Here is an 18,779-nt window from a genome sequence, read left to right on the forward strand (position 1 = left end):
AAAGAAATGTCAAGCTCATATTTTCATTAAAGCAACATAATCAATATGGTTTTTGTATATGTTAACAGTAGAATTCACTCTCAAATCAAATCATTTATGTTTACAGAGGTGAAACCAAATATGGCATCTATGCCGCAGATTGGACGTCAATACCATCAAAAAGTCATTTGTTCTTGTGTGTCTGGTGACCAAATGTCATGACGTCAAACCTATGACATATCACCATATTTGCATGGAAGTGGGAGTCAATCAATGATTTGATTTGAGAGTGAATAATGACGTCTCATGTCATTATTCACTGAAAATAATGACAATTATTACTGTAAGGGGGTTAGAGAACCGGCTTGAGAATATAAATAATAGTTTAATGATCAACTTAACCAAAAACACACAAACATAACCACACACAGGGCAGCTGCCTGTAATTCTCTCTCTCTCAAACTGTCGTCCCCGGGCCACCTTTATCCCTCGCGCGCCCCATCAAGCTGATTGGGGACTGGGCATGTGTCATTCCAGCCTGGCCCCACCCTCCTCCGCTCTACAATTACATTTTTTTAATTCTCCATTTAAGACTTCCATTGTAAGTGCATTACTGAAAACATGATTTTTACTAGTTACATTTATTAACAAGCTACAATTATTATCTATGGTATATGCCATAAATGTTGTTGAGATAACTCTAGTTGTATAAAACCCAAAATATTCCTTTAAACATTTAAACGACACCATCACATTTTATTTTTGAATAAATGTCATACATCTTATGAATCATTCTGAATTTACATCCCAAATTGAAGCGGGATCCACACAGAAGCCCATAGTGTTAATTAAACGTGGCATTCTCATTTCCTGCATACAATGTAGGTTAAAAGGAATCATTTAGTGCTACACTTGACAGACATACAGTATTCCTTCTATTTCAAATAGAGAGACATCAGGAAACTCCATGAGTCATCTAATGTTTGCTTAAAGTAGCTTTGAATTCTCCTTTCCTTCAGGAAATTGGAACATATTGATATGACATCATTCACCTGTTGTGTGCACACTATAATTCTGCATGTGATATTTGCAAAGGCAGATTAATTAAGATCTATGCAATATATATCACGTGTCAAAAGCATCTGATGTTGTTTTTTTTGTTTTTTTACATACAAGAATATCGATTTACCATATAATTACATTCATCTGGTAAGGTGATTGCAAAAGTGACAGGTTTACGGCACAGATAACATATAGTAGAAAGAACATTTTCCATCACCACCATAATAATTTTTTTCACTTGTACATCTAGGTATGTCATATTTGCTCATGCACTTCCATTAATAGGGTTATGTTTAAAATAAAATAGCACACCAGCACTTCACCTTGATCCATCAAGTACATGTCAACAATAATTCTTTGTGCTGTATTATAGAGAAAACACATTCATTTTATTTTCATACAGAAAAGTACTGCGCTGACAGAGAGTCCCTAATGGTTTATCGGTCGTATATCGCAGATCTTTGTGTTGAAACATTCATATCGCAGAGTTAGAAACACCTCCCTCTCTTCAAGCTGTTGTTAGTATGGAAGAGTGCTGCCATGCTGTTCCTCAGTGCAAATTACTTTCAGATGAAAGGAGAGGCGATTTGCTGTTAACACTTTCCTAGAGCCACTTCAGACTCTGACCTGCCTGTAAGTCCACACGACATGATGGCCATTTAAAGATTAGAGAGCCATTATAAGGTTTGAGATCTAAGGTGCATGAATTTGTCATATGAAAAACACAGTTCCTGGAACAGTTTCAGAATGAGGAACCATTTTCTATAGTCAACAAAATTGCGTATAGCCATCAGTCCTTTACTTGGTCAGCCAGCATCAACATAAAGACAATGATGGTTGAGCAGCATCTGACAACATGCTGGTTCACCAACAAGACCAATGCCAAACCAGCGCTAACTAGCCTAAACAAGCCTAGACCAGCATAAAAATTCATGTTTGTCTAATATGGTCTTTTCAACAAGGTCCACACAGCAAGATCGTGAAATGTTGGTGAAAATGCTGTTGCTTCAAATATATAGGTGATGTGTATGTAATATAGCCCATGCAATCACCTCATGGATCTTGGCTAGCTTCTGCATGGTTGGAGATGATTAGAAGATAGATCTTCCAAATGTGAAGAGTACATAGTGAAATTCGTCTGTGCTTCTCTTTTATAGCACTTATAGTCGCTCACAATGTAGAAATTAGCTTAGTCTTATCAGCTGTTTCCGAAATCTGAAAAATGCTGCATTCGCAGCTCGGAAGTCATCAAGACACATCCGAATCCAGTGTTTGCGTAAGATCCTGTCTATCAAGATGCCATCATCTGGTTGGTTTTAGAAGGTTTTTGATGTGTCCTTCACTGAATTCCTCCAAACATGTTCTGGTTGAAATCTGAATCCATTTGAACATTTCATCGCTACATGATCACTTTTTGATCACTAAGTTGAAGTTCGCTTAGACTTTGCAATGTAATTACATTCTCATTTCAAACAAATGTATTACTCTAAGCTGAGTATAAGTGTACTGGTTTAGTATTTTCAATAAAGCCACTTTCCATTTTTTTCAGTGTATGATACATGGAACTTCCATATCTAAGGGGGCCATGGCCGGTCAAATGGTCTAAGGGGGCCATGGCTGGTCAAACATGGCCAGTCTGAGGAGGCCCTCCCTTCCAAAGATCACATCATAGTTCCGCACCTGGTATGATGTCTTGAAATCCTGTGCGTGTGATTTGGAGGTTGGAGGCAGATATTTGGTTGATGGAAAGAATAAAAATATTATCTGATGGAGCGTTTATTAAATAAATACATGAATGTCATTTTCTTTTTCTTTTTTTCAACTTATGATTCCATTTTGACCAAGAAATAATCATCAAAGTCAATAAAATACTTGCTTGGTTTGAACTTGTTCTAGATCATCAGATGTGACATTATGTCTCAAACCAGTTTCATTTGGAGGTACCTTCATGCCAAAATGCTGCCTATTAAATCATTAGCTGCGTTTCAACTATCAGGCCAAATGAGGGCGTGCAAGGGCCATTTGTGTTCCCACCTCTGGTGCTTCATCATGCCTCCTCAGGGCTTCCTCTGGGCCACCAGCCAAGCGCCCTGGCTTGCCGATTAGTCTTGGGACAAAGAAGGCCAACTAGGGATTGAGGCTGAGTTTCACTGAGTCAGGTCTGAAGGTCACCAAGATACTAATTTCTTAATTTTTCATATCTAGCAATCAGCTTAATTTAACAGATCAACAGAGAATGGAAAATCATCAGTACTAGTCAGTAGACGAAATCAGGGCTCTTCTGAATATTTGGGCCAATAAAAATGTGTGATGTCAGATCGACGCCGTCTGCCAAAACGAAGAGGTTTTTTGAAGAGGATTAAGTATATTGTCACCGAACTTGCCAAGTTGTGTATCTACCGCACAATGGTACAGGTTCAGGAAAAATAAAAAAAATGGGCACAGTACAAATCTGTTCATTTCGATTGCAAGCTAGTCTCCAGAGTCCGATACCTCAGCTTGAGTTTCCCTCTTGCTTGTGAAATGGACATGGTGTGTGATGTCGGCACCAGGCTGGCATATTAAGGGTGGGTTTTAAGGGAAACACTGCAGGGCTTTTTGCCCGATGGTGTGAATGTAGATCGATATTGGTCTTGCGACTCGAGGTCCGAGGCTATTGGCCCTGGCTCGCACTGGCCCGATGGTGGAAAAGCAGCTATTGACAGAATGGCCAGCTTCTTTTGTTTTTGGACACAGCTACTGTTGTGAAGTTACATCAGACATCTGATGCATTGAGATGTGGCGTCACCATATCTTGGGCTTCCATGGCCTTTTTGGGCTTGTTGCGAACCTTTGTGGCAACCTTGCCCTCAGCGTGCAACGACTCTAGCCTTTCCTCGCAACGGAAGACGGCGACAAAAGCACTGCGGTAGTTCCGGTTCATCCAGCCATAAAGAAGTGGGTTGGCGAAGGTCGAGCACATGGCCACAATATGGAAAACAGTGTAGAGGAGCCTGAAGTCCTTCATGACCAACACGTCAGGGAGAATGTCGATGGCGAGCTGGAAGGCATGGAAAGGCAGCCAACTCACCGCAAACACCACAACCTGCAAAACAGTAAAAACACTGGTCTACATCTTGGTCTAATTCTCTACCATTATATTTATATTACTGGCAACTACACTGAAAAAAGTGATAACCTGTTAATAGTTACCTCAAGGGTCTTTTTTGAATTGATCAAACCCATAAAAAAATACTTTTGTTGGTGTAACCTAATATGTCAGATTAAATAAACATTTTTTATTGAATATAACCAGTTAATTAAGATGTTACCACATAAAGAAAATTTTTAGGTTACCTGGCAAAACATTTTCACAGTGTATATATAACCTCTTTAGAATAACTGTGGAGAAAATAGCTTTAAAATATTTGGGTTACAAAAGAATGCCTCTTATGTTGAAATGCTCTTGGGACTGATGCATCTTTTGTTCTAAAAGACCGGGTTTGTTGATGCATCTTTTGTTTTAAAAGACTGGGTTTTAGAGAACAAACAGTGATAAACTGTTAAACATGAGAAAGCCTTTTGAAGGTATTGTATATTCTGTATATTAAATGTAAAACTACACCAGAAAAATCTTTTACTTGTGAGATCCTACTGGACCTACTTTGGTGGACCACATAAGGAGATGTTAGGCAGAATGATGCCCCCAGTCATTATTCACTTTCATTGTATAGATTTAAAAAAATGCAATGACAGTGGATGGTGACTGAGGCTGTCATTCTGCCTAAGATCTCCTTTTGTGTTCTACGGAAGAAAGACAAACAGGTTTCAATTGTGGGTGAACTATCAACTTAAGGAAACAAATGCAAAGGAAAAAAATCTACACACCATGGCCACCAGCATCTTGGTGGTCTTGCGGCGACGATGATGTCTGTCATTGTGTCCAGCTGGGCTAACATGGTTGCGGAGTTTACTCCAGATACGGATGTAGGCAAAAGAGATGACCACTAGGGGCAGCACATACTGCAGCAACAGCATGGAGATTCTGAAGAAACAACACAACCCTTATCACCATCAATTCAGCTGAAAAGTGTCACAGTTCATAATTCTTTGGTATTTTGTTCCAAAATGGAACAAAAGCTATGACTCATTTTGTAGCTGTAACTGATGTGTTGTAATTTGCTATGGACAAAAAACAAGGCTGTCCAAGTCAAAAAAAAAAAAAAAAAGAAAAAAAAAAGGAGGGAGACTTCATGACATGAGTCACATTGTAGTATAGAGCAACCTTGAATCTATCATCTAAATAATTTACCATTAAACTATTTGACAATATTTCAGCAATTCTGAACTGCAGTCTTAGCATTATCCTCCACTAGATTAAAATAATTTTTGTTTTCATATTTGCCATTAGTGTGACATCTATCATTCACATCATCATCATGTCTCTGTATATAAACATCAATGTTACAAACAACTCACATTAAAAATTTCAGTGTAAATTTGAGACAGTGACTTTTGATAAATGAACACTGCATACATTTGTAACCCCTTGAGGGCATTGGGAAACTTTAATGATGCCATTCATTAAAATATGAATATCTGGTACTCACGAGTATAGAGCGCTATCTGTACTACTTCCGGGCCACTTTTCCCGACAGACTTCAATAGACTCATCTGGAGAAAGATCTACAATCTCATACTCCCTAAAGATGGCAAGTGGGGTAGCCAGAACAGCACTTATTACCCAGGTGATGGCAATGACCAGAAAGCAGGTGTCCTTCGACATCCGTGTGTCTAGGTGATAGACGATGCATCGATGTCGATCCAGAGCGATTACAAATAATGTAACTGTAGAGACATGGACGGCAAGACCTTGAGCGTACGGTAGTGTGAAACAAAGCACTTGTCCAAATTTCCATTCTCCCAGTAGAGTGTAACCTAGCGTGAACGGGAGACACAACGTGTTGACTAGCAGATCAGCCACGGCAAGGTTTGCTATGAAGAAATTGGTGACAGTACGAAGTGTCTTGAATTTGAAGACTACATAAATCACCAGGGAGTTCCCCACAACGCCCAATACGATAATGGTAGAGTAAGCCAAGATCAGAACTACCTGGACACCAAGAAGTTTGGTGCTATCTCCCAGCTCAAGCAAGGGATTGTTCGGAGTCAAGTCAGATGAATCCTCACCAACTGCCAGGTCTTTGCTCTCAGAGGAGCCATTGATTAAGCTGAGGGATTCCATTTGTCACATTGCCATCTTATACTGTGGAGAAAATCCAAGTTGCTGTTAGGTTTGAGAACCCCCAAAACACAGATTTGAGTTACCATTTGGAATCCTTTCTGTATCCTCACCTAAAGCATCCAAACAGAAAGAAGGACAGTTTAGACTGATAAACAGATGGATGGATGGATGGATAGATAGATAGATAGATAGATAGATAGATAGATAGATAGATAGATAGATAGATAGATAGATAGCACATTTCATAATAAATACAGAGAATTATGAAAAATAAAAACAAGATATGCAATATATACAGTGTACCTTGCAATAAATAAAAAGAGTGAACGTTACAATAATTTGCACAATATGCACTTCACAGAAGTAGCCTTTCTATTGCACATATAGAATGCACTAGAAAGCAATTATGTATTGCACATATAGAATGCACTAGAAAGCAACTATGGAATTTTATAGAATTGTTAAGTACTGAGTGCACATGTTATCTTAGTAATTAAAAAGCGTATAAATAATGAAGAAATATAACACCATCATCCACCATTCATTCATTAATGCATGCAAATGCACAAAAATTTGTTAAAAAGGCTGATCCACTTTTTCTTGATTTTAAAATTACATGCATTTCATACTTACACGTTTGAATATTTTATAGCCTCTCAGAGAGTCTGTAAGAAGAAATATTGTCGAGATTATCCCGTATTGTTTTATTTCCAATAGCGAAAGGAAGCGTATTCTTCTCTATTTGCGCGCGTTTCAATGACTTCTTCCGAATCAGCTTGTTCAGTCGCATTCATTTAGGGGAATTTATTTTGCATATTGAGATCTCATTACGCGCGGCTTATCAGCGCTCGACCACACTACAGCCTCTTCATTTGAGGTTCGCGTGAGAGATGAATACGTACACGGCACACCGTTATCATTAAGAGACACGCACACCCTGGAGTCAACGGAAACTTCATGGCACACCTCCGGTCTACTGGCATCCCCGACTCAATGGCGCGTGACAGAGCGCACCAAATGAACGAGGAAACTACGAGGTGCACAAACGATCTTAGGTCTTATTATGAACGCTTGTTTCATTGCAGAAATCTAAAAAATACGTGTTTAGACTTATAATTATTTATATTGGAATGACTTACACTTACCAATTTCCAGGCAGCACGTATTCACCTCGCCGTCTCTAGTTATACTGCACCTCTGGATACATCACCATCAGCGGTTTTTAATCTAGAAATGCCTTATAGCTATAGCTATATATGGAATAAAACAAACATTACGAATATCATGACTTTTCCAATCAATAGTTTTTCTCTGACGAAAAGGTGCCGCTGGTTCAGGTGAGGTGGACTGTAGCAGTCTCTGACACTCACGACTGAATAACATCCATCCACACAAGCCAAACCCACAAGTTCAGAGTTTTCAATAAAGTAGAGAGGGAGAGAGATGGATGATTTATAATTCTTTATGAAACTGAACCATTATCCACCCCTGACACACATAAAAAGTACAGGGCAGTGACCAAATCGTTATCAGTTAAAAAGCATTATCGGGTTAGTTGTACCATCAGCATATATTATATCAGGCAGAATGTTCATGCTGCACTTTTTCATACAATGAAAACATACAGTGACAAAGAACATAAGCTCCATAAATGACCAAAAATCACTTCAAAATGACCACAAAACTTGTCCATTTGAGTCATGTGCTATATCTCATACTCAAATATGTAGATCTATCAAGAAGTATTGCACTAGGTATGTTAATGACACCAAATGCCATTTGTTTTTGCATGTCAAGTCTGAATATGCAGAAGCTCAATAAAGATTTGAGCACTTCAGTGGAGGGCAAGATGTTCAGGTTTCGGAATATAGCGCAGAAGTTGTATGGACTACTTTTATACACTGCAAAAAGTGAACAGTGCAGCTGTTACCACAAAGCCAATGTGTATAATTTTGTACTAGGTTAAATCATTTCTTGTATCTGAAGTTTACAGGTGCATCTCAATAAATTAGAATGTCGTGGAAAAGTTCATTTATTTCAGTAATTCAACTCAAATTGTGAAACTCGTGTATTAAATAAATTCAATGCACACAGACTGAAGTAGTTTAAGTCTTTGGTTCTTTTAATTGTGATGATTTTGGCTCACATTTATCAAAAACCCACCAATTCACTATCTCAAAAAATTAGAATATGGTGACATGCCAATCAGCTAATCAACTCAAAACACCTGCAAAGTTTTCCTGAGCCTTCAAAATGGTCTCTCAGTTTGTTTCACTAGGCTACACAATCATGGGGAAGACTGCTGATCTGACAGTTGTCCAGAAGACAATCATTGACACCCTTCACAAGGAGGGTAAGCCACAAACATTCATTGCCAAAGAAGCTGGCTGTTCACAGAGTGCTGTATCCAAGCATGTTAACAGAAAGTTGAGTAGAAGGAAAAAGTGTGGAAGAAAAAGATGCACAACCAACCGAGAGAACCGCAGCATAATGAGGATTGTCAAGCAAAATCGATTCAAGAATTTGGGTGAACTTCACAAGGAATGGACTGAGGCTGGGGTCAAGGCATCAAGAGCCACCACACACAGACGTGTCAAGGAATTTGGCTACAGTTGTCGTATTCCTCTTGTTAAGCCACTCCTGAACCACAGACAACGTCAGAGGCGTCTTACCTGGGCTAAGGAGAAGAAGAACTGGACTGTTGCCCAGTGGTCCAAAGTCCTCTTTTCAGATGAGAGCAAGTTTTGTATTTCATTTGGAAACCAAGGTCCTAGAGTCTGGAGGAGCCCAAGTTGCTTGAAGTCCAGTGTTAAGTTTCCACAGTCTGTGATGATTTGGGGTGCAATGTCATCTGCTGGTGTTGGTCCATTGTGTTTTTTGAAAACCAAAGTCACTGCACCCGTTTACCAAGAAATTGTGGAGCACTTCATGCTTCCTTCTGCTGACCAGCTTTTTAAAGATGCTGATTTTATTTTCCAGCAGGATTTGGCACCTGCCCACACTGCCAAAAGCACCAAAAGTTGGTTAAATGACCACGGTGTTGGTGTGCTTGACTGGCCAGCAAACTCACCAGACCTGAACCCCATAGAGAATCTATGGGGTATTGTCAAGAGGAAAATGAGAAACAAGAGACCAAAAAATGCAGATGAGCTGAAGGCCACGGTCAAAGAAACCTGGGCTTCCATACCACCTCAGCAGTGCCACAAACTGATCACCTCCATGCCACGCCAAATTGAGGCAGTAATTAAAGCAAAAGGAGCCCCTACCAAGTATTGAGTACATATACATTAAATGAACATACTTTCCAGAAGGCCAACAATTCACTAAAAATGTTTTTTTTTATTGGTCTTATGATGTATTCTAATTTTTTGAGATAGTGAATTGGTGGGTTTTTGTTAAATGTGAGCCAAAATCATCACAATTAAAAGAACCAAAGACTTAAACTACTTCAGTCTGTGTGCATTGAATTTATTTAATACACGAGTTTCACAATTTGAGTTGAATTACTGAAATAAATGAACTTTTCCACGACATTCTAATTTATTGAGATGCACCTGTATATGCAGAGTTAGCTATAAGGAAGCTATTTGTTGGCTGATTTCACATAAAAGTGTAACTGTGGCTCTGTAGTGCTTTCAAACATTCTTCTGACTGTTTGAGCGGCCTGTCCAGCTTGACACAGCAACATTGGCTCAACCAATGGTGTGAGTTTGGGGCAAGACTATCTGTTTATAACACCAATGGAAGACGGGGTGAGTTTGCTTAAATCTGTTTGAAAAATTCAGTTTGATGATGTCGCACTGAAAATACACACTTTAGCTTTAAAGACGAGTTTGTATCTGGTCTGACACTAAAAAATAACTTTAGTTAGTGTAACCTAATGTAGTTAAAACATTGTCCTTTTTGTCCGTTATGGATCCCCTTGTCACTGTATGTGTTTGTTGTATGGAAAAGAGCAACTTGAGTATTATTCAAAACATCTTTTTTGAGCTCCATGGAAGAAAGTAAGTCATATGGGTTTGGTACAACATGAGATTGAGTAAATAATAATAGAATTTTCATTTGTAGGTGAATTATTTTCACTATTTACCCATTTTGTTTTTGTATGTTCAAATATGTACACATTTATGTACACACTTATTACATACGTGGCAAGCACATGTGTAAGGCAGCCATTAACATATTTGGATTCATTTTTGTGACTGAGCCTCTAATATTTGTTGTGACTAAAAGAAAAGGCTCTCAAGTCAGACAGAGTGGATCCAAAAGTGTATTTGCTGCTAATAAAGTCTGTCCATCACATTGTGAATGTACTAATTATGCTCAATACAACTACTGATGCATGCCAAAATATCTTGTCATGAGAAATCTTTTTAATTTTCTGCACAAATGCACTTTTGAAAACTGCTGTCATAATCATAAATCATATAAATCATAAATCATTTTGCTAATATGCTGTATATCATACATAGAAAACAGGTCAGGCATAATAGTTGTTAAAATAATTTTAAATTAGAATGCTTTTGTTTCATTTCATAATATATCTGAGCATATGTCCTCGTGCTTTTATACCTTGAGAAAGTGTGCGCTCCATGCATACTTGTGTGTGTTTGTATTTTAATACTTATGCAGCAACAGGGTCAAAATTGGCCAAAGGCATATAGCTGTGTGTAGAGCCGAGGAGGGCGGGGCCGGGCTGGAATGAGACACACCCGGTCCCCAATCAGCCTGATGGGGCGCGCGAGGGATAAAGGCAGCCGGGGATGACAGTTCGAGAGAGAGAGAATTGCAGGCAGCTGTACTGTGTGGTTTTGGTTGTGTGTTTGTTTAAGTTGTTTATTAAATTGTTATTTAAGTTGTCAAGCCGGTTCTCGCCTCCTCCTTTCCACTGAACTCCCTTACACTGGTGCCGAAACCCAGGAAGGAGGAGGGATTCCCGTCGCAGATTCCTCGACACTGACATCCACCCAGGGGAGCACCGCTGCCATCCAACGGGGAACGGAGTAGCCCGACCACCTGGACGCGGGGAACAGCCGCCGTCCGCGAGGCAAGTGGGGACGGGACTCCCTGACCGCCTGGAGCGAGGGAGCCGCTGCCGGGGGCGGAGGAGTGCCCTGCCGTCCCCCAGGGAACGCGGAGGGGTCGAGAGAAGACCGCCGTCCGTGGGGGGAGGAGGGAAGTGACTCCCCGACCGCCTGGAGTGGTAGGGCCGCTGCCAGGGGCGGAGGAGTGTCCCCACGGGATGCCGGGAACGCGGAGGGGCGATCTGTCCGCTGGGGGTCGGAGGTCTGACTCCGGTCCGCCCGGGGAGGAGCAGCTGCGGTCCGCCTGAGAGGGTGGAGTAGTGATCGAGGAGTGGAGAGCCGAGGAGGGCGGGGCCGGGCTGGAATGAGACACACCCGGTCCCCAATCAGCCTGATGGGGCGCGCGAGGGATAAAGGCGGCCGGGGATGACAGTTCGAGAGAGAGAGAATTGCAGGCAGCTGTACTGTGTGGTTTTGGTTGTTTATTAAATTATTATTTAAGTTGTCAAGCCGGTTCTCGCCTCCTCCTTTCCACTAAACACCCTTACACTGTGGTATATGTATGTAGTGCATTCAGAAAGTATACAGACACCTTCATTTTTTCACATTTTGTTGGAGCCTTATGATAAAATGCTTTAAATTATTTATTTTTTTCACATCAATCAACACCCCGTACCCTATAATGACAAACAAAAACCAGATTTTTGATAACTTTGCAAATGAATAAAAAAAATAAAAAAAAACCCTGAAATATTACATTGACTTAAATATTCAGACCCTTTGCTATGACACTTAAAATTTAGCTCAGGTGCATCCCATTTCTCTGGATCATATTTGAGATGTTTCTACACTTTGATTGGAGTCCACCTGTGGCAAATTCAATATATTGGACATGATTTGGAAAGGCACACACCTATATGAGGTCTTACAGCTGAAAATGCATATCTGAGCAAAAACCAAGCCATGAGATCAAAGGAACTGCCTACAGAGCTCAGAGACAGGATTGTGTCAAGGCACAGATCTGAGGAAGGCTACAAAAAATTTCGGCTGCATTGAAGGTTCCCAACAGTGGCCTCCATAATTCTTAAAAATAAGAAGTTTGGAACAACCAGAACTCTTCCTAGAGCTGGCGGCCCGGCCAAACTGAGCAATCAGGGGAGAAGGGTCTTTGTAAGAGAGGTGACCAAGAACCCAATGGTCACTCTGGTTGAGCTCCAGAGATCATGTGTGAAGATGGAAGAAACTTGCAGAAGGACAAACATCACTGCAACACTTCACCGATCCAGGCTTTATGGCAGAGTGGCCAGACGGAAGCCTCTTCTCAGTGCAAGACACATAAAAATCCAACTAAGGACTCTCAGACTGTGAAAAAGCAAGATTCTCTGGTCTGATGAAAGGAAGATTGAACTGTTTGGCCTCAATTCCAAGTGTCATGTCTGGAGGAAACCAGGCACTGGACATCACCTGCACAATACCATCCCAGCGGTGAAGCATGGGGGTGGTAGCAACATGCTGTGGGCGTGTTTTTCAGCGTCAGGGACTGGGGAACTGGTCAAGGTTGCAGGAAAGCTGAATGAAGCAAAATACAGAGATATCCTTAATGAAAACCTTGTTCAGTGCGCTCAGGACCTCAGACAGGCCGAAGGTTCACCTTCCAACAGGACAATGACCCTAAGCACGCAGCCAAGACAACGCAAGTGTGGCTTAAGGACAACTCTGTAAATGTCCTTTAGTGACCCAGCCAGAGCCCAGACTTGAACCCAATCGAACATCTCTGGAGAGACCTGAAAATGGCTGTCCACCGACGGTCCCCATCCAATCTGACAGAGCTTGAGAGGATCTGCAGAGAAGAATGGCAGAAAATCCCCAAATCCAGGTGTGCAAAGCTTGTCACATCATACCCAAAAATACTTGAGGCTATCATCACTGCCAAAGGTGCTTCAAGTACTGAGTTAAGGGTCTAAATACTTATGTCAGTGTGATATTTCAGTTTTTCTTTTTTAATAAATTTGCAAAGTTATCAAAAATCAGATATTTGCTTTGTCATTATGGGGTATTGATGTGAAAAAAATAAATAATTTAAAGCATTTTAGCATAAATATGCAACATAAAATGTGAAAGGGTCTGAATACTTTCTGAATGCACTGTATATATATATATATATATATATATATATATATATATATATATATACACTATATTGCCAAAAGTATTCGCTCACCCATCCAAATAATTGAATTCAGGTGTTCCAATCACTTCCATGGCCACAGGTGTATAAAATGAAGCACCTAGGCATGCAGACTGCTTCTACAAACATTTGTGAAAGAATGGGCCGCTCTCAGGAGCTCAGTGAATTCCAGCGTGGTACTGTGATAGGATGCCACCTGTGCAACAAGTCCAGTCGTGAAATTTCCTCACTACTAAATATTCCACAGTCAACTGTCAGTGGTATTGTAACAAAGTGGAAGCGATTGGGACAGCAACTCAGCCACGAAGTGGTAGGCCACGTAAAATGACAGAGCGGTGTCAGCGGATGCTGAGGCGCATAGAGCGCAGAGGTCACCAACTTTCTGCAGAGTCAATCGCTACAGACCTCCAAAGTTCATGTGGCCTTCAGATTAGCTCAAGAACAGTGCGTAGAGAGCTTCATGGAATGGGTTTCCATGGCTGAGCAGCTGCATCCAAGCCATACATCACCAAGTGCAATGCAAAGCGTCGGATGCAGTGGTGTAAAGCACGCCGCCACTGGACTCTAGAGCAGTGGAGACGCGTTCTCTGGAGTGACGAATCACGCTTCTCCATCTGGCAATCTGATGGACGAGTCTGGGTTTGGCGGTTGCCAGGAGAACGGTACTTGTCTGACTGCATTGTGCCAACTGTGAAGTTTGGTGGAGGGGGGATTATGGTGTGGGGTTGTTTTTCAGGAGCTGGGCTTGGCCCCTTAGTTCCAGTGAAAGGAACTCTGAATGCTTCAGCATACCAAGAAATTTTGGACAATTCCATGCTCCCAACATTGTGGGAACAGTTTGGGGATGGCCCCTTCCTGTTCCAACATGACTGCACACCAGTGCACAAAGCAAGGTCCATAAAGACATGGATGAGTGAGTTTGGTGTGGAGAACTTGACTGGCCTGCACAGAGTCCTGACCTCAACCCGATAGAGCACCTTTGGGATGAATTAGAGCGAAGCCTGCGAGCCAGGCCTTCTCGTCCAACATCAGTGTCTGACCTCACAAATGCGCTTCTGGAAGAATGGTCAAAAATTCCCATAAACACACTCCTAAACTTTGTGGAATACGAAATGATGCGAAATGATTGCGAATACTTTTGGCAGTATAGTGTATATATATATATATATATATATATATATATATATATACTGATTATATATGTGAGTGTGTTTCTGTGCCTTGGTCTTAGAAAGTGTGTTTTTAATATATTTACCCACAAGCAGGGTAAAACTGTCAATGAGTGCATGGCTGTGATATATTACGTGAGTTTATTGATGGAGATTAGCACAGCCTTTTGCACAGCGCACTGAACTTTCCAATTTCCCATATCATGACACCATCAGATGTGTGATACAGAACTAGAGAAATTGAAACACCTGTTCTTTTAAAATTAAATACGTTAGAAGTAGTAGTCCTTTCAAAATGAGCTTTTAGCCTTTCCCCAAGTTAACGCTGCAAGCAAGCAATGCAGCAAAACTAGCTTGCTCTCATTATAATCAACACTGCATGCTTCCTAGATTATAATCAATGCTCGCTTGCAGTAGACATGATTTGGGGCTAGATTAAAGTAATAGGTCACCCCAAAATGAAAATCCTTTTCAGTACTTTACTCCCCTGTATGTGCAAAACCTGTGTTTTCTGTTAGTTTTTTTCCCATAAAACACAAAGGAGAAAGTTTTGAAGAATAGTTATACAGCCCTTGCAACAATAGTTTGTAGTGACCAGGGGCTGCCAAGCTCCAAATTTGACCAAACAAAACAGACCAAAATTTAAGTCATTATTCATTGATAATCTAAAATGTTGCGAGTTTGATCATTGACACCAAAACAGCATTGATTCTCATGTGTACAGTAACACAATGTGCAGTTTTCAACATAGTCTCATGACAACTCGTAATACTTTGTACGAGATGGTGAAATCGTAATATATTGTTTGAGTTTGGGTAAGGGGCTAGACCAGGGGTCGGCAAACTATGGCATGCATTTTCATGAGCTGAATGGAAGACTAAACAAAAAAACTACACTGCAGTACACCAAACAAACTCGTGCAGCGTGTGCAAGCCATTCGCGCATCACTAGCCAACAGCGCTTGACTTTCGGTTAATCGCATGAGTAATCGTGCCCGCTTTGCTTTGGTCAGGCTGCGTGGATAACAGCCTACATTCCGTGTTTCATTTGTTTCTTTTTGCTTTCAGAACAACACGTGGTGTAATAAGGAAAACAACACTATTAGTCCTTGAGATTTCCAACCCAGCATACAGGTACACCCTCTTTAAACCATGGTCACACTCAAAATTACATTAAACGATTAAAAGAGAAAACATAAACCCACATCGTGGGACATCACTGAGTCTATTCAAAATATAAATTAAACCTGGAAGTAAAGTTTTAGGATTTTGCAGGTGCGATTCACTGAAAAGGGCTAAAAAGTTGATTGGCTCACATGCAGGGTCATGATTATATCATACAGTAGCAGTTTTAACCACCACGCAAACCATGCAATTGCGTGGGGCCCTGGACATCGGTATGAAAGCTCAGCAAAACCGCTTGAAGGGTGACATCAGAGGCGTAGATTCCAGGGGGGATGGGGAGGTAACCCCCCAATAATCAAAACAAGCAAGTACAACCCCCCCAATATTTGTACAATGATCAATGGAAACATGTAAATTCTTCACACTGTAAACCCCCCCCAATGTTCAAGCCAAATCTACGCCCCTTGGGTGACGTTGTTTTGGGTACATGTGTGGCGTGAATACGCTGTTGTCAGCGCTCTCAGAGCGGTTCACATTAGAGGTCCGCTGGGTTTTTAAGTCAGTTTTTCCAAGTAGGATTTTGTGTTTGCTTTGTAATTTATGAAAAAACATACAGTCCTTCCAAACTTGTTTCACCCACGCGCTCTAACTCACATACGTGCGAACGGATTTGTTAGGGGCCATTCATACCAAACGTGTTTTTGCTTGCATCTGCTTTTTATTCCCATTGTTTTCCTTTGTAAACACGCACTGGACAAACGTCCATACCTGCTGCACCACGTCTCGCTATATCTTCAGTGTCTATTTTTAGACACTGTGTCAAGTTAAAAATAACTTCAGGTCTCAAAAACGCACGTTGAGACACCTGCGTTCTGTTTCATTCGTTGTGCCGCATCTTGATTTTTTTTAGCGCAGGTGTCACAAAGATTTAATGTTCTGAACAAGTTCAGGTTGCAAAGAGGTGACTGGAACAATGTTTAACATTATTCCAGATTGTTCTGCACCAAGCAAATTTCAGCGCTTGATAAACAGCAATGCCCCCCCCCCCCCGCTCTAGTGTGCTGTGGGGCCGCTGTGCCTTGTATGTTTACTGCTTTACTGTTGTATTACAATACTTCTACAAATGTTGTCTACGATGCTTACATAAAATACTGCTTTTTGCAACTTGCTGAACAATACTCTGAAGGCTCCAGGTGAAAAAGTAAATAAGACAGAAATATATTACTATTGTATACAACAAATCCTCAAAGTTATAAAAATAATACTGTATCATATTATACTGAGAAACTGGACAATAATAAATAACTGTTGGTTTATAATAATAAATGACAACTGAATTCCAAAATGTTAGTGAGTGAAGTAGTAGGTTTTGTAAAGTATTTTGTAAAAATATATGTATTGCTTTTTTATCACTGTATTGTGGAAAAACTGGAAAATGTATTAATAATCTTTAACTAGATTTTTATTTAATTAAACATTTTGAATGTACTTGGCTACAATGGCTGATAGGATGAATTTAAAATTATAATTTAAAATAAATTTTATGTCATTTTTTTATCAAAAATGTAAGAAATTGGGGCCCTGGGCCCTCAGAAATCGTAAACACCCATGATATCATAATCATCGCGTTTTGCACAAAATTTTCACAAACTGTTATGCTGATAAAATAATTTATAATGAAAAATTAACGATTAAATTAGAAAAATGCAAAATAGAAACATGTTTACAAGTGGGCTCATTTCACACAAAAATCGCGTGATAAGATTTAGGTTTGGTTTAGGGGTTAGACTTAGGAGAAATCGTAATAACATAATTCGTTGATTCCTTTACTTTTTTGCTGAGCCAACTTGTACAATTTCTTACAACTTGTCATGAGACCGGGTTGGCAATTTTTGAATTCTGGACCTGAATGCTGGCTAGGTGCAAGCTTTGGGGGAGGGCAAGATTATCAGTGAATAATGACTTTAATTTTATCTGTTCCTCACCGAAACCTATCGCATGACTTCAGAAGACTTAGAATATAGTGCAAAACTATTTTATGGAGCTTTTTTTGGAAACACGTTCATTGTACAAAACATATTGTGGCACAAACCATGTTTTTCTTCATTGCAAATGAAGTTTGGGTTATTTTACCTTGCACTGTTTTTTTCATGGTTTTTGAGAAAGAGGGCATGTTGTGCAACCTGTCTGTGTTGGCATCTGCCTAATTTGAATTGTTTATATCCTGTAAGCGATACATTTTTGTCAAACATCACGCAACATATGCGTTTTATTGGAAATTGATGTCAAAAACAAAAGATATGGGAAGCATTTTTTTCTTCCCTTTAAATTATTTTGCTATCAATGGGGAAAGATGATTTTTAACTGAAATATGCTGTAGTTCCAACATCTATCAGTAGGGGCTAACTCCTGAAGTTAATCAATCAAACCTTGACCCCCTATTTCTGACTATGCTTGATTGTATGGTTATTGAATTGCAATATGTGCATGTGACAGACCTGTCACAAACCACCAGTTGAGAACCACTGCCCTAGTTTAAATTAACCTTCCTATTCTGTTCGGCCATTTTTGACCGAAATACATTTTTCCAATGTAATAAGTCAAGTCAAGTCATTTTTATTTGTATAGCACAACACACATCATTTCAAGCAGCTTTACAGAAAATTATGCATTAACAGAAAATGAAACTGTTATATTTATAAAGTCTTAGAGTCATCATTGTGTAGTTTGATTAAATATAATTGTAAATCGTGTATAAAAATAAATTATTAAATAATAATTGTATTTAGAACCCCAGTGAGCAAGCCGAAGGCGACTGTGGAAAGGAACACAAAACTCCATAAGATGGTTTAAAATAAATAAAAATGGTTTTATTTATCTGAGCAGCACAAAGCTTAGTGACATTTCCTTCACTTGCCGTCTGAACACACACAAAAAATTTGGACATGACTTGAAAAGTCTTAGTGGTCGTAAAAAAAAAAAAGAAAAAAAAGCGACACATTTGTCCAA

General features: G+C 40.0%; 1 protein-coding gene across 2 annotated transcripts; it reads right to left on the bottom strand.

Annotated features, from left to right (window-relative positions):
* Positions 1–714: 714 nt before the first annotated feature.
* On the bottom strand, positions 715–7,703 carry npy2rl (neuropeptide Y receptor Y2, like). 2 transcript variants are annotated; one of them, XM_051702860.1, is made up of 4 exons: positions 7,411–7,703; positions 5,631–6,375; positions 4,909–5,065; positions 715–4,126 (listed from the first exon to the last, which is right to left on the bottom strand). In XM_051702860.1, exons 2-4 carry the CDS (start codon positions 6,263–6,265, stop codon positions 3,797–3,799), a joined length of 1,122 nt encoding a protein of 373 aa, XP_051558820.1. In that variant the 5' UTR covers positions 6,266–6,375; positions 7,411–7,703; the 3' UTR covers positions 715–3,796. The 2 variants fall into 2 exon arrangements, with proteins under 2 accessions (XP_051558820.1, XP_051558819.1); XM_051702859.1 differs by lacking the exon at positions 7,411–7,703 and adding an exon at positions 6,899–7,246.
* Between the last annotated feature and the right edge of the window lie 11,076 nt (positions 7,704–18,779).

This window comes from Myxocyprinus asiaticus, chromosome 7 (genome assembly GCF_019703515.2).
Source record: "Myxocyprinus asiaticus isolate MX2 ecotype Aquarium Trade chromosome 7, UBuf_Myxa_2, whole genome shotgun sequence".
Classification (NCBI taxonomy): domain Eukaryota; kingdom Metazoa; phylum Chordata; class Actinopteri; order Cypriniformes; family Catostomidae; genus Myxocyprinus; species Myxocyprinus asiaticus.

Coding starts and splice junctions, on each gene's coding strand:
- npy2rl (XM_051702860.1), bottom strand. CDS start 6,265: ATGGAATCCCTCAGCTTAATCAATGGCTCCTCTGAGAGCAAAGACCTG. Junction 5,066..5,630: donor ACAGATAGCGCTCTATACTC/GTGAGTACCAGA, acceptor TTGTTTCTTCAG/AATCTCCATGCTGTTGCTGC. Junction 4,127..4,908: donor CCAAGATGCTGGTGGCCATG/GTGTGTAGATTT, acceptor ACTGTTTTGCAG/GTTGTGGTGTTTGCGGTGAG.